The 15,931-nt window shown below is 41.6% G+C and overlaps 1 protein-coding gene across 2 annotated transcripts in view; it reads right to left on the reverse strand.

The window, feature by feature from the left end:
• The window catches only part of stab1 (stabilin 1), a 185,484-nt gene that overhangs the window by 17,635 nt on the left and 151,918 nt on the right, over window positions 1–15,931 (reverse strand). For both annotated transcript variants that reach the window (XM_085407157.1, XM_085407156.1), the window contains 2 exons: window positions 4,248–4,397; window positions 3,746–3,850 (listed from right to left, as the gene is read on the reverse strand). In XM_085407157.1, coding sequence (XP_085263283.1) covers window positions 3,746–3,850; window positions 4,248–4,397 — 255 coding nt within the window. The remainder of the gene's footprint in view (window positions 1–3,745; window positions 3,851–4,247; window positions 4,398–15,931) is intronic.

Consider the following 15,931-nt stretch of genomic DNA (forward strand, 5'->3'; position numbering starts at 1 on the left):
ATGGCATAATGAAGGGTGTGCCTTCAGTGCTTCCCTAAGGAGTGCACATCATAATCTAGATATTAAAATCTTTTTCACCCTTACTGTCAGTTTTAATAACTCAGAGAGGACATGAAGATTGAGATCAGTACAGTCTTGGATTGCTATGAAGTAACACACAGACTAATCATTAATTAGTAACAGCGGATGAGGTAGCTGATGTTTATTTTACTCAGCGGTGCTAGAAATTAGAAGCTGTGCAGCAGTGAGGTTGAGAGATGTGCGGTAGCCCTGCAGCAGAATGCTGAGGTACAGCAGTGTGTCTGCACCGATGTTCGTCTGTGGATGCTGGCTGCCTTTTGTTCTTTTGTTGTGTCAAGATGATCCCATTATGCTTTAATAGTGTTAAGCTCTGAGCTCTGGAGAGTCCAATCCATGACTGATAGTGCTCCATTGTGTGTTTTTTCAATCCAGGTATGCTTTTACTGCATTTTAAGTGTGTTTGGGATCATTGTCGTGCTTAAAAAATAAAGTTGCTGCCAGTCAGATTATTTCTAGATGGTATTGCATGTTGGATTAAAATCTGACTTCTTTGAGCGTTTGGTTACCGGGGTGTATGTGAGCAGGTTGTTGAATTTACGTGTGAGGAATTTAATTGAGTGAGTGGCCATGAATACCTGCGCCTATGAAATTATTTAATTTCTTGTGAAATCATTTTCTCTCGTGCGCCACTTTTGACACAAATATAATTCCATGATGCTCCTCTTTTGTTCAGCTGGCACTGTATATTTATGTGTTACTACAGGCTACAGTAATAGAGTGCAACATTAAATCTCCCATCACCCTCCTCTTCCTCTGCCAGCTGCAGCTGTAGGGCCTAAAACTTATTTTGGTTAAAACCTCCCACCTTTCCCTCAAGTGCACACAGACACATGGAGTCAGGCCTCTTATCTCTGAGAAGAGGCAGGCAAGAGGCTGCACATCCCAGGAAACAGGGGAGATGTTGAAGAAGGCTGTCTAATATGAGGATTTGTGAGTCTGCTTAGGATGTCAGCTGTACCTGTATGTGTGGCATGATGGATGGTGGAAAACTCCCTGTGTGAACTGAAAGGGTGTAAACATGGGGAAAACCCATCCGGGGGAGGGGGGGGGGAGTAAACGGTCATGCTTTCAGATTCGGTGTGTGTTCATAAACCTCATTCTACTGAAGGTCCCAATATTTTCTAAAATGCAGACTAGTCGACTAATCTTAAGGAACTAAACAGTCAAACTAGACGATAAACTAATGAAAAAGCTTAAATATGAAAACCGTTAAAATCATTATTTTAAACATTAGTCAAATTTATAAACATATGCACACAGTCCCAGATTAGTCTGCTGTGTGAGGCTAACATTAGCAGCCTTTTTGCAGGTTATTGCTGGATGAGGCTTTATATTTCAGTGAGACAACCGTTCATTTTCTGCAATGCACAATAGCGCCAGATCAGTGAGCTGCAAGCAGCTAACTGGTGTTGTAAAATATGAAAGATTTGTATCTTGGTGCCAAATAGTGAGCGCAGCATTGTTTAACTATGTCGTCCAGCCATTTGCAAACGTATGGCAGCCGCAGTCCACCACAACACAGTGCTCAGAAAAACTAAAGGAACACTTTGAAAACACATCAGATCGCAATGAAAAGAATAAAATCATGTATCTTTATTAGAGATGGACCGATCGGTCCGATACTGACCTAAATTACTGGATCGGATATCGGAGAAAAATAAAAAATGTAATCCGATCCATTAAATATCACGAAAGCACCTCACAAAACTTGCAACTCGCCTAACTCACCTCAGAACGTTAGCACGTCGGAGCAGTATGCATCACGTGATAGAGCGGCTGTGGCATGCGGGACCTGTGGTGGTCTGGATAGCATTTGGAGCTTCGCTAGCAACCCGGCATTTCATCTCCGACAAAGTTATCCCGAGAGAAGTAAAGCAAGTGTGTAAGTCCATCTCTGAATGTTTGTAAAGCATTCCTGCGTTAAGCTTAACAAGCGACTGCCTCTTCTTGCTGCTACTTCGATCATGAAACTGCTTAATGATCAGCTGATCGGCTTTTCTGTCACGAGTCCGTGTCTCTTGTTTGCTTTTGGCCCACTTTGCACCAGAAAGAGGAAACCAGCGGCTGAACAACAGCAGCACGTTTAAGCTTGATCAGCTGTTGTTAGAATGTATTTAATATTACTTTCTACTCGGTAGCTGACGCTGGTAACTGTGCAGGGGCGGATCTAGCAAAGTTTAGCCAGGGGGGCCGATAGGGCATTAACAGGGAGAAGGGGGCACAAAGACATACTTTTCTTTCTTATTCTCATTTAAAATGTCTAGCTTTTAATAAATAATTATCCGAATCTTACACCCAAAGTTTTAATTTGATGCAAAATGAATAGAAGTCCATTACTGTATATAGTGACTATTAAGTCTAATATATATACCCTAGTAAGCTATAGTACTTTTTCCTTTGGGAAGGTACCATCTGTGCAGTCTGCAATTTTGTTGAAGAAAGATGTTGAATCTATTTAATATTTCTTGAAAAATAATTGATTTCTGTGTATTTTTTTTCACACTGCATCAAATTAAGGTTGATTACGTCGATTAAGCATCATGAGGTGGCGCGTGAGGGGTGGTTCCCTATTTTTTATTTATTTATTTTTGTTGTTGCTGGGAGTTGGAATCCTATTAGTTAGGTTGCTTAATATTTATGCTAAGTACTCTTTAAAATACCAGAATAGGGAGGATGGTGTAGGTTTAAGTTTATTAGATTGATCAGTATTACTGAACTATGAAATATTTTTTTTTGCATACAGGTATAACAGAATAGCTTTAGTGTAGTTCTTGTTTTAAACTTGAGTATGAACTTATACAAAATGCAGCAAGATATTTAAAAAAAACAGTTTTGTTGATTTAAAAAACACTATATCGGATTCATATCGTATCGGCAGATATCCAAATTTATGATATCGGTATCGGACATAAAAAAGTGGTATCGTGCCATCTCTAATCTTTATCTATGGTTACCTACATATATGGACTGGGTAATGTGATAGGAACAGAAAGATGCTGCACTGTTTGATGGAAATGAAAATGATCAACCTACAGAGGGCTAAATTCACAGCCACCCCAAATTCAGTGTGAAAAAATGATACAGCGGGCTAGTCCTGTCATGGTTCCGAGTCTGTGGCTTAGAGCTCTGCTGTGTCCGAGTTTTGAAGTTCTGTTAAATATCTTTAGGTTGTTAGGTTCACATTTCATGTATTATTCCGGAACTCCTGTTGTAACTTTCTTGTCTCAGTTACTCTCCTCTTATGTCCTGTTAATTTTAGTCTTGTCTCTGTATCTCTCTGTGGTTTCTGATGTCATATTGAAAAAAAGGGGAAAGAGCTAAAACAGTCAAACCGAGGATGACCTGAGGGGCTGCACCAAGAACCAGTGTAAGACAGATATAAATTATTTTGACCTCCAAGTCATGCAGGGTCACTCTAGATTCTTTTGGTGCTTTTTTGTAGCCTTTATTTTCGTAGGACAGCAGAGAACAGACAAGAAAGCTGGAAAAAAGGCCAAGAGGAAGACCTGCAGGAAATGGACCGAATGCAGATTGGAACTTGGGCCTCTTGGCATATGGGTCGCCTGCTCTAAGAACAAAACCTGTGCACACAGCTATCTGAGAAACACTCAGAAACACAGAAATTTGTTGGATCTCTGTTTAAGATAAAGTACCTAAGACTTACCTCAAATGGCTCAGCTAAGGCTCTAGAGCTGACGTAGAGAGGGTTGGGGATGGAGACCAGTGTGGGTTTGGGCCTACCTCCTGTTGCACCATCCTCATCCTCATTCTGTGACAGAGAAAAGATGACTCAGTATTAATCCAAGATAAAACTAATAACAATTCACAGCTTAAGTATGTCTTGAAGGGAAAAAAACTTTATTAGCTCATCAAAACCTTGTAAGTGCTTTTTTAGCATATTTAACTTAAGTTTCCATTCATGCATTGTTTTTATGACCCAGTTAAATTTATTTTGACTCCCCATTCATTTAAACTGGAGCTTCAAAATAACTGCCCAGAGGTGTTACCAAATCAAGTGGGAAGACATAGCTCTAGAGGGACTTAGTTATAAGTAATTCTGGTGGGGAAATAATCTATGAATCGCATGCAGCTAATGAGGCAAAAATGTAAAAAAATAAAAATACTGTAACCAGGACAACAAGGAGCATTGTGTGTGTGTGTCTCACTCTGAAGTAGTGGAAGCGGAAGGCATCAGTCTTGTGTTTGAAGACATGGCAGCCGAGTGCAGCCAGTGCACACACCAACATCAACGTCACCAAGATGGCCGTCACTGTTGTGCTTGAGTGGGCGTGGCCTAGGGAAGTGTCATGGTAGCTCTGCAGAGGACGTGAGGAAAAGACAAGAATCAGTAAAATAAAACCATCTAATCCTCACCACACACACTTCTGTTTAGCTCTAATCACTATGACAACACTTTGCTCCACTGTTGCCATGGTGACGTGATTCTGCTGGGTCATCATGACCAGCTTCATTTTCCCAGAGGATGATAAAAAATTTAATTGATGGATTAAAGCACAAGGATTTCAGTTATTGTGAAGGTCGCACATTGACTCATTACACAAACACTATGTTGGTTCACACTGAAGTTGTTGAATAGGTCCCCATACATTAGAGCTTTTCAGTGTCTGTGTATTGCTGGTTTCAACTTAAATTAGTTATCTGGAAATATCTGTGTAGTCCTTTCTGGTGTTCTCCAGTAGAGCAACACCTGTTAGCAAAGTGACATCATATTAAAACCCAAGCTTTTAGGACCATCCATCAATCCATCCAACCATCTGTCTCTTCCGCTTATTCTCATTGGCAATTCCACATTGGTAACCTCTTCTCCTGAGCAACTCATGCTGGAGATAAGAGATGAGCAAACACTAAAACATAACCCACTGAGAAGTTAATTATCTGAAAATTGGCAACAACATTTTCAGTAACTTGTTAACAAACCGCCTAAACTCTTGTGGCCCATTTTGCTAGCTTTCTCACCTTAGCAAACGGCAATGTACAACAAAAGAAAATGTCACATCCACTGGCACAAGCATCGTTTTGGTGTTGTTTCAGCCGGCTGTGCACCTCTTTGTTTTTGTAACCTTGTTTGTTGCGAGTATATAATAATGATTTCTTTGAATCCCTGCTTGTAATTTTTTGATTAAATTCAGTTTTATTTATGTAGTGTCAAATCACGACAGCAGTTAACTCAATGTGCATTATGTTGTAAGGTAAAGACCCCACAATAATACAGAGAAAACCTCAACATTCAGAGAACCCCCGATGAACAAGCACTTGGCAATAATGAAAAGGAAAAACTTCCTTTTTAACCAAAGAAACCTCCAGCAGAACCAGGCTTACGGAGGGGGTGACGAGAGGAAGGAGGAAGACACAATAAAAGGCATACTGCAGAAGAGAGCCAGACATTAATAACAACTAATAATCAAATGGAGAGTGGTGTATAAACACACAAAGAGTAAATAGTGAAGAAGAAACACTGGGAAGCCAATCTAGGTCTATTGCAACATAACCCGGGAGAATCACCTCATTTACTCAGTATCTGGTTAGATACTATATTTCTAAGATTTTTAGGGCTGACTAAATTAACCTCAGTTTTATCTGAATTTAGAAGCAGGAAATTAGAGGCTATCGAGGACTTTATGTCTTGAAGACATTCCTGTGTGTCATCTGGCAGATAAAAGAAGGTATCATCTGCATACCAATGAAGTCTGTTGGACTGTATAATTAACCTTAGTATGTGAAGAAGACTCCCCATTTACTTAAATAAACTGGAGTCTATTAAATAGAAGTAACCACTGCTGCAAAGTACATTTAATACCTGAGGTAGGTTCAAATCTTTTTAGTAAAATGCAGAACAAGAACAGACATGAGTCCACTATCAGAGGCCATAAGAAGATCATTTGTAACCTTCAGTAAAGCTGTTTCTGTGCTGTGATGAGCTCTGAAGCCTGACTGAAACTCTTCAAATAAGCAATTCCTCTGCAGATAATCTGTTAGCTGTTTTGCAACTACTTTTTAAAGAATTTTTGAGATATAGGAAAGTTTCAGATTGTCTTGTAACTAGACAAGACTGTTGGGCCAAGTAATGGCTCTTTAAGTAATGATTTAATTACTGCCACCTTAAAGGCCTGTGGTTTCTAACATTTTAATAGAGATAGATTGATCATATTTAAGATCGAAGCATTACTTAATGGTAGGACTTCTTTGAGCAGTCTTCTAGGAATGGGGTCTAATAGACAGATTGATGATTTGAAAGAAGTAATTATTTGAACTTAATTCAGAAAGATCAATTGAAAAGAGAGTCTAAATAAATATCAGAAGCACTGAAAATAATAATGTGTTACATCTAAGTAACACAGAAGTAATAATAGAAGATGGCTAAGCATTTGTTGCCTGTTTTCTCTGAGCTACTTGAAGAGATAATGGTGATAAGAAAAGTCAAACCATACAGCAAGAAGCATCCCATCTTGGGAAACTTCCTGTCAAACAGTGGGGATATCCCTTAGCTTCCTCTGAATGCCACAAATGGAGCTGTTGGTAGAGAGGCACCTTTATCCAAAACCCCCTCTATCTTTGTTGACCCGACCCTCCGCTCCAATGCAGACCTAGTATCTCTGAGAAATGTTCCAAGGCAGTGGTTTTTCTCATTGAGTTTCCTCAACACATCTTCTATACTAAAGGCTTACTAACTTGAGCTAGAACATGATGTGACAGCTAAAACAGATACCATATTGTGGGAAGTAAACTGAGTACATCCTCCATCACCACAAAGTGGTGATACAGGCTACTGGGAAAGCCTCATGGTTTTTTTTTTTGGTTTTTTTTGCCTGTCCCGTTTGGCTCTTTTGCCATCAGAATTATTGTCTAAAGGCGAAGAAAGATGCCCAACGGATTTACTTTACCAAATGGACCATCCCAGCCTTGCCGTAATGGTCTATTTGATTCACATTTTATTGTTTATTTTATTTTTTATTTTCACTTGCTAGATACGGGACAGACTTGAATGAGGAAAAGAAAGGGGAGAAATAAAGAGGGAAAGAAAAACAGCGGAGAAGAGGGACGGGGATAAAGGGCAAAAAACAAAAACCAACAAAATAAGCAGACAAAAAATACATATATCAATCCCCTGGATCACCTGTTGAGAAAGAAAAAAGAAAACAAGCAGAAGAAGACGAGAGCAATAGAATAAACAACATCACAATTAGGGCTGCTCAATTAATCGAATTTTAATCACGATTACGATCTGGGCTTTCAACGATCATTAAAAATGACTGAGCCGATTATTAGCCCCTCCCTCATTTATCCGCGACACCTTAAAGGCCGGTCCGTGAAAATATTGTCGGGCATAAACCGGTCCGTGGCGCAAAAAAGGTTGGAGACCGCTGATTAAGAGGACCCGAGGGAAGCTCGGAAAGCTAAGCAGAAGTTATTTGGAGAGTGACTGCCGTTGGTTGAAAAGAGAGTTTAAAAAAAAAAAAACTTCAGTGGTGTTGCACACTATTTTATATTATTTTTTAAAGTCATTGTTAACCCTTTAAAGCCGGTCAGAGCAGCAAGCTCCGTTTTGCGTAACTATTTTTAAATCCCTGTAGAACCTGAACCGCGTAAGCTAGCGCAATAATTTGTTTTGCATATGAAACCGGAGGAGTTGTACTTACATCTTATGCCATCAGCTTGTCCTTGGTCACGGTTTCGTTCCACATATAGCTTTGCAAAAATTGCATAAAAAGCGCTTGCAGGAACAAAAACATAATATTCCAGAAACACGCTTTGCCGTTCCTATCAGCTGTTCGTAACACTTCCCACAGTGAAATGATGCACGTGCTGTTTTCTTTGCAAATTTGCATCATAGGATTGTTTTTTGTTTTTCCTGCAGTATATAAAAATTGCTGTATCTCCAAAATAAAACTATGAAGACACTCAAAATAAATTTCCTGTGGTGGGAAACTATTTTTTGCAACTTTATTGTATTTAAAGTTTTGAGGGATAAGCCTCTTAAATTTCTCCAAGTAGAAATATATGTAAACAAAACAAAAGCGATTTTCAATTTTTTTTGTACCGTATTTCCCGGACTACAAAGCGCACCTAAATATTAGCCGCACAAGCTAAAATCAGGGGAAAATCCTGTTTTGTACATACATTAGCCGCACCTGACCAAAAGCCGCAGGTGTTTCAATGTTGACTTATCATATGTAAGAGAATATGCACAAAGGGAATTGTCAGGAAAGAGATGGCTGTTTGGAGACATCACTTTTATTAATATTTTGAAAAACAAGTTATGGGTACATATTTGCACATGTAGTACATAACAGTAGCCTACAGCACACCAGAAAAATAGATTCGGACTACCTTTTAGGCTCAGGTGCAGTGACACAGCTTTAACAAGAAGAAAAGTCAGTCATTCACCACCATCTTTCTCTTCTTCCTGCGCACTAAAACCACCAAAGTCCTCTCCTCCAGTGTCGGAAACGAACAGGCTCAGGATGGCTTCGTCATCCACTCTTCTTCTCTCCTTCGTTGTCACTTTCAAAACCAAAGAAATCCTCATTGTCAGTGTCAGAGTCGAACACCCTCAGAAGGGCCGTGGCGGTGTCCTCCTCTCCATCATGCAGCAGTCCAGCCCTTCAAAATCCGTTGGTGATCGTGGATGTTTTCACACTTTTCCACGCTGTCAGAATCCACCGGTGGAGTTGGGCATAACTTGCAAGTTTATCGCCGCTCATCATCCACGCCTCCCGCTGAATGCATAGCGCTACTTTGAAGTTTGTTTTTCGCGCTACTTCGTACGGCACTACGTTGCCTGGCGGACGGACATGTGACAAACATACCACTCTTGAACCCCGATCCTTCCGCCAGGCAACGTAGTGCCGTACAACAGCGGAACACACAAAACAAATCGTCTTACGATATGACAAAAATCACGGACAATCCATAGAAAAGCCGCACCTGACTAAAAGCCGCAGGGTTCAAAGCTTGTGCAAAAAGTAGCGGCTTATAGCCCGACATTTACGGTAGTTTATTGCACTTTTTTGCAATTTATGTAATTACTATGGACTTAATGCATGCATATATTAAAATATGGGCTATAACAGTTGTATTGATGTATAGCAACTTGAAATGCTCCCACAAATGGCACTACAACATGTAAAAAAAATAATATAAGCTATGGTGGACTTGGTTCTATAGTAGGTCTTAAAGGGTTAAATAAATATCGTCAAATAATCGTGATCTCAATTTCAGTGAAAATAATTGTGATTATCATTTTTGCCATAATCGAGCAGCCCTAATCACAATGATATATGGAAAAATAACAGTAAATACTAAATATTAAACATTATTGTGCAGCACGTAATATCGACAGCGCACAGTGTGCTTTGAGGTAGGAGCCAAAAAGGGTGTAGTTTGTGTGTGTGAGCACCCGTGTGTACACCTGTGAGCATGAATGCGCTTGTTTTTAAAAGGTTCCTTCATGTAATGATCTTCTAGAGGGTGTGGGAAGCCACAGCCCCGTCCACCAGGGCATGAAGCAGGTATGGAGGAGAACACAAGAGACCAAGGAAGACTAACAGAGGGGCAGCTGTGCCACTATCCCAGAAAGAGCTGACGAGAGTCCCAGATGAGGGGTCACTCAGCAGCCGCGGAGCAGAAGCCGGGGGGGTTGCAGTGACGTGCCCGTGAGCTCCCCTGGCAGCCAGCTGTGCCAGAGTGAGCGAGCCCCAGGCCGAGAGGCCGAGGGCACCCCACCCCCGAAGTGGCCCGAGCGAGCCCCAGTCTCCAGGCCCCGATAAGCAGCCACCAAGGAGTGAGCCGGTGTGTACCTGGACGCCCATCTCCGGACACAAAGAACCACCAACGCACCGATGTCTGAGGGAGTCCGCCACTGGCAGGGGAAGTGGTGGTAGGGGGAGATAGGCCTCCATACCTTAGAGGACCTGAGATGTCCCCAGAGAGGTGGCGTCTGATACCCGACCTGACATATGGACACAGACAAACAGGCACACACAGATACAAACATCCATTCCCACCCTCATGCTCTCATATGCACTTACTCCACACTCAACCAACGTGGAGACAGACATAGAGAGACACTGTACACACAATCACACTCCCCAAGCGTACTCTAAGCCCCGGCCCCACAGAGCCCGGGACAGCCCACCTGACCCCACCACAGAGAAAAACTGCACCCACCCAGTCATCCACTCATCTTCCCGACTACAATAGACGCCCAGGCTGAGATCTTCCTCCACCTCTCCTGTATCTCCCCCTCCTGCAGAGTGAGTTCCTGAAGAGAGGAGAGCTCCCCCTCCCCCAACCTCCCCCACCAGTTGAAGAGCCCCCCAGGTGGCTCGATGCACCGGCAGCACCCTGCGCCAGGACTGGGCCCCCATACACCCACCCGCCCACAACCCCGGCAACACACCAACCAGGACCCAAGCCCCCGAGGCCCGGCCAGGGCCCCAGCCCAGAGACGGAGCGCCCCCAGAACCTCACGCCCGTCCCGGACCCACCCAGGGGCAGCCAGGCTACCAGGTCAGTAACCCACGTCCGTCAGCACAGACCCTCCCTAGCCCTGCTGCACGCAGCCATGAGGAAACCGTCACCTAAGAGCCAAAAGAGCCCTTAATAGGCCATCACCGCTACCCCGGGTTGAGCCCTCCAAGGAAGATGCTCCTGGGGAACCCCCCGACACCCTAAGCCTGTCCCTACCCCCACACCAATCACGACAGCAAACCAAACTATGACCCCCCCCACCCCCCACCCCCACTAGGTGATGGAGCTGATCAAAGGAGCCCAGAGTAATTGATCTGATGTGGTGGCAGAGGCTGTATCAAGACTAATTTAATCTAATAGATAATTTCTATATTGGTTAGAATTAAGATTTGTCAGGGTCCTGGGTCTGAGCGACCCATGATCCCTGAGCAGTTATGGACTAATATTATAATATATATTTTGTATTGCTGTCCCTCGTTATCCCTGCTTGTATATGTGTGTGTGTGTGTGTGTTTCTGCGGGCGCCTTCAGGCCTGGTGGGTGTGGCCCTGCTGGCGGACTGGCCACACCCGAAGCCACACACCTGCTGCTGATCAGGCCTCGTCGGGGGAGCTACTTAAGAGAGTCTTGGAGCTCCCACCAACGCGGGATCATTTCGTGAGACTTCCCGTCAGTTCTCCAGCTGGTCTGTTTGTGAGTGTGAGCTTACCAAGTGAACTGAGGGTACTAACTACTGCCTCTATTTTCCCAGGAAGGATTGCTGGATGAGAGGGCAGCAGACAGAGTGCACTGGCACGAGGGAGCAGACACATGGGCACAAACACGGGGAGAAGACACGGAGTGGAAGTCGGGAGCACACGGGGATGTATTATTGTTGTGTATCAGTTCCATCACTGTAAATAAACGCACTGCTTGTACATAGAGCACCATGCCGAACTGTGACAAGATTATTTTTATTTTTCCCGTTCATGAGGACAGTTTTCTTGGCTATGCATAGGGCAGTGAAAACCATATGGGCGATATTCTTTTCTGTAGTGACATTATCTAAGCTGCCCAACAAACACACTAAAGGGGAAGTTGGAATGTTATATTTCAGACACTTTGATAAGTCTTCACATATCTCGCGCCAAAACTTCTGAACTGGTGGACAGAACCAAAGCGCGTGGATATAATTGTCCGGTGTATTGGTTTGACAGTGTGAGCAGTTGTTGGTAGACGTAAAGTCCATCTTGAAGATCCGATGACCTGTATAGTGCACTCTATGTAATATTATGTATTGAATTAATTGAAGACTGGGATTTCTAATTAGATGAAAGGTTTTTAAGCAAATCTGAGACCAGAAGTTTTGGTCTAAGTTAACTGATAAATCTGCTTCCCATTTTGCAATAGGAAGTGACATTGATTCATCTGTTTTATAAAGCATTCTGTATATTCTGGAAACTAATTTGGGGGTTTTAAGAGTAAGAAATTGAACCACACTTGGGACAGCCTCATGTTCTGGTTGGGTCCCATGGTTCTCCCGGAGCAGGGACTGATTTGGGGTCACCTACGTGAAGACTAAGGAAAAAGTGGCACCCAAAGTCTGCATACTGGAGGCATGGTTACAGAAAGAAAAAGGTTTTTAATATGTAATTTCAACAAAATTAAGAAAGCACAGATGGAATAACAAGGACAGATACTGAGAGACAGGACTATAAATACACATTTATAAACAGTGCAGAAAAATCAGGGAAGCAGTGAGGTAAGAAGACAAAGACAGGAAGTAAAACAAAAGATATACAATGTGAAGCGTATACTAAAACAAGGAAGGAAGGAAAAACATAGCTAAATAAAGACAAGAAAACTTTTGGGATGGGGAAAAGGTGAATAGGGGCAAAGAGGAAAGAGTGTAAATAAATGAAGAGTAACAAACAAACAAGCAAAAAAACAAGAACACACAGTCCAGCCATTTATCCTTTATTAAGGACAAATTAAGATGACTCAGCAGGTATTAAAATAACTGTAGAGAGAGTAGCAAATCTGTCCAGATCTAACCATCATGTTGTGGTATCTGTCTGATGTATTTCCACTAAATGCCAGAGAGTCTATTAAGACTGTGAACATGAGAAGATTTATCAGAGTTCACGCTGTTACTCTGGACAGCCCATCGTTCACCATGCACTGATTTCTGCTATGGCAGCATTGCACATCACAACAAACATCAGAAACTGCTACAGGTCAAACTGGGATAACCAAACACTTTGATTCTAATAGACTTACCATATAAAGACTTAAATACCTGTTAGTCGAACAACATTAAGGATTCAGACAACCCCTAATTTATCTCTCTGTAGAGGACAGTGAGGGCTCTGCTTAAAAAATACCTAATGCTGTTAGCACATAATAGTCTGAAAGAACCCTATTATTTAAAATATCATCAGATCTAGTCCCTTTATTACCTTTTTCTTCAATCAATTTTTGCATAATCTGCAACATTAAAGAAATATTATGTCATGCAGAGGCTGAACTGGGAGAAAATAACCCAGCTCAACTGGGTTACACAACATTAAGCCTTGTTTATGGCTACTGCATTGGTTGCCACACATGACAAGTGCCATAATCATTTATACTGATAATTTAAGCACACTGGACTCATTGCAGCCTTCTAATGCAGAATAAGTGTCCAAAAGTAAAAACAAAACAGCGTCAATACTGTTGCAGCATCTCCATCACTCTCATCTAATAATCTCTAAGCTTCCGGAGCGATAGATCATTGAAGTGATGGTAAAGAACACCTGCAAACTGGCCGTGCTTTGTGCGCCAAGTTACAGAAACCAGCTTGGCAGGTGTCAGCAGTTGTAAAGTCTTTTTGGGCGCACCCCAAAGGGAGAAGCTGATAAAAGAACAGTAGGATCCTGTGTTCAGAGTTTGATTCCAAACGTCATAAAACATTAGCTTCTGCTGCACTGATCTCGACCTGGTGTTAGCAAAACTGGGTTTTATTTTACTTTATTTATTCTTGAGGGGTGGGAGTGTTTTTTAGTGTGAAGGGTGAAAACTAACGTTCATAGTATAATTAACAGGAAACCAGTGATGTGTCAAGGGATTTAGGTAACTAAACTACACCAGGGAAATGTAGAATTGAAGAATCTTCATTTTTGAATTTTGCACTTTTTAGATGGCCCCTGCACACTGTTTGTCCACCCCAGAAAACAGCTTGTTTTAATAAAAAATGTGGCTGGAGCTTCATTTTGACATTTCATTTTATCTGCTTAAAGCTTGAATCTGTTATTATTCTTCCAACTTTACAAAGTCTGTTACCAGTAAAAACAAAGGACTGCCAGATGAGTTAATCCTAGCCCGCTTCACTTCTTGCTTGCAAACGTTATTGCTAGTTGCACTACTTTATAATCTGCTTCAGCAGCTAAAGATACCAGCTTATTCATAATGTACAAAGTAGAGTTCTATCTTAATTAATGCTTTCCACCGGGTCGTTCCATCTCAAATAATCTAATTTGCAGAACATTTTCTACTTGTCCAACTCCAGTTTAAAAATTTTATGGTCCAAAATTTTAACATATATGAATTCTGTGACATTTCAGCTTCATATATTAAATACTTTTCAAGACATATTTTTTTGAAAAATATATCGACTAACTTGCAGATTGTTTATTCTGAGTTTTTCACAATTTTAATAATGTGAATCTCCTTGTGATCAGGATTTGTAGCTCTGGCAGAAAAAAGTCTCTAGAATAAAAGTCAATTTATGATATTTGACACTGATCTGCTGCACTTGAGTGTGGTTAGTTGTTTTTGCCTGACTCAAAGCTGTGATTCAGACTTCAGTAAATGCCTGATGGTTTCTAGTGTTTCTGAGAATTCAGCGAACTTCTGTAGATGTACGATAACCTGACCATGCTCAGAGGAGGAGACCATAAAAAACAGCCTGTTTTCGGTTAATCCCTGAGGCTCCACAGTGTCTCTACTCTTACACTTGGGAATATGCTTAAAATAAAAATGTGTTCTATTCAGCAGATATTTAGGAATCTGCAGCTGCAGCAGTGTTTATGCCAGCAGGCAGTGATGGTTTTAAACCTTTAAAAACACATTTGAATAATTTACTGCCTCAAATTAATTAAATTGTGCCTTTTTTTAATTTTTTTAATTTTTTATTATTTAATAAGGAACATAAGATAAAACAACCCATGAGAACACAAATAAACCGAAATAAACAAGTAATCAAAAATAAACAAACGGGTGTACCCACTAGTCATATATACATATATACACACATATATATACAGGGAGTGCAGAATTATTAGGCAAATGAGTATTTTGTCCACATCATCCTCTTCATGCATGTTGTCTTACTCCAAGCTGTATAGGCTCGAAAGCCTACTACCAATTAAGCATATTAGGTGATGTGCATCTCTGTAATGAGAAGGGGTGTGGTCTAATGACATCAACACCCTATATCAGGTGTGCATAATTATTAGGCAACTTCCTTTCCTTTGGCAAAATGGGTCAAAAGAAGGACTTGACAGCAGTCTCAAAATTGCAAAGCTTCTGAAGCGTGATCATCGAACAATCAAGCGTTTCAGTCAAAATAGTCAACAGGGTCGCAAGAAGCGTGTGGAAAAACCAAGGCGCAAAATAACTGCCCATGAACTGAGAAAAGTCAAGCGTGCAGCTGCCAAGATGCCACTTGCCACCAGTTTGGCCATATTTCAGAGCTGCAACATCACTGGAGTGCCCAAAAGCACAAGGTGTGCAATACTCAGAGACATGGCCAAGGTAAGAAAGGCTGAAAGACGACCACCACTGAACAAGACACACAAGCTGAAACGTCAAGACTGGGCCAAGAAATATCTCAAGACTGATTTTTCTAAGGTTTTATGGACTGATGAAATGAGAGTGAGTCTTGATGGGCCAGATGGATGGGCCCGTGGCTGGATTGGTAAAGGGCAGAGAGCTCCAGTCCGACTCAGACGCCAGCAAGGTGGAGGTGGAGTACTGGTTTGGGCTGGTATCATCAAAGATGAGCTTGTGGGGCCTTTTCGGGTTGAGGATGGAGTCAAGCTCAACTCCCAGTCCTACTGCCAGTTTCTGGAAGACACCTTCTTCAAGCAGTGGTACAGGAAGAAGTCTGCATCCTTCAAGAAAAACATGATTTTCATGCAGGACAATGCTCCATCATGTTGATGGTGAACAGATCAAAACACTGACAGAATCCATGGATGGCAGGCTTTTGAGTGTCCTTGCAAAGAAAGGTGGCTATATTGGTCGCTGATTTGTTTTTGTTTTGTTTTTGAATGTCAGAAATGTATATTTGTGAATGTGGAGATGTTATATTGGTTTCACTGGTAAAGATAAATAATTG

This window comes from Rhamphochromis longiceps, linkage group LG5 (genome assembly GCF_057381845.1).
Source record: "Rhamphochromis longiceps isolate RC_006_pf linkage group LG5, R_longiceps_female_GT1.1, whole genome shotgun sequence".
NCBI classification, from domain to species: domain Eukaryota; kingdom Metazoa; phylum Chordata; class Actinopteri; order Cichliformes; family Cichlidae; genus Rhamphochromis; species Rhamphochromis longiceps.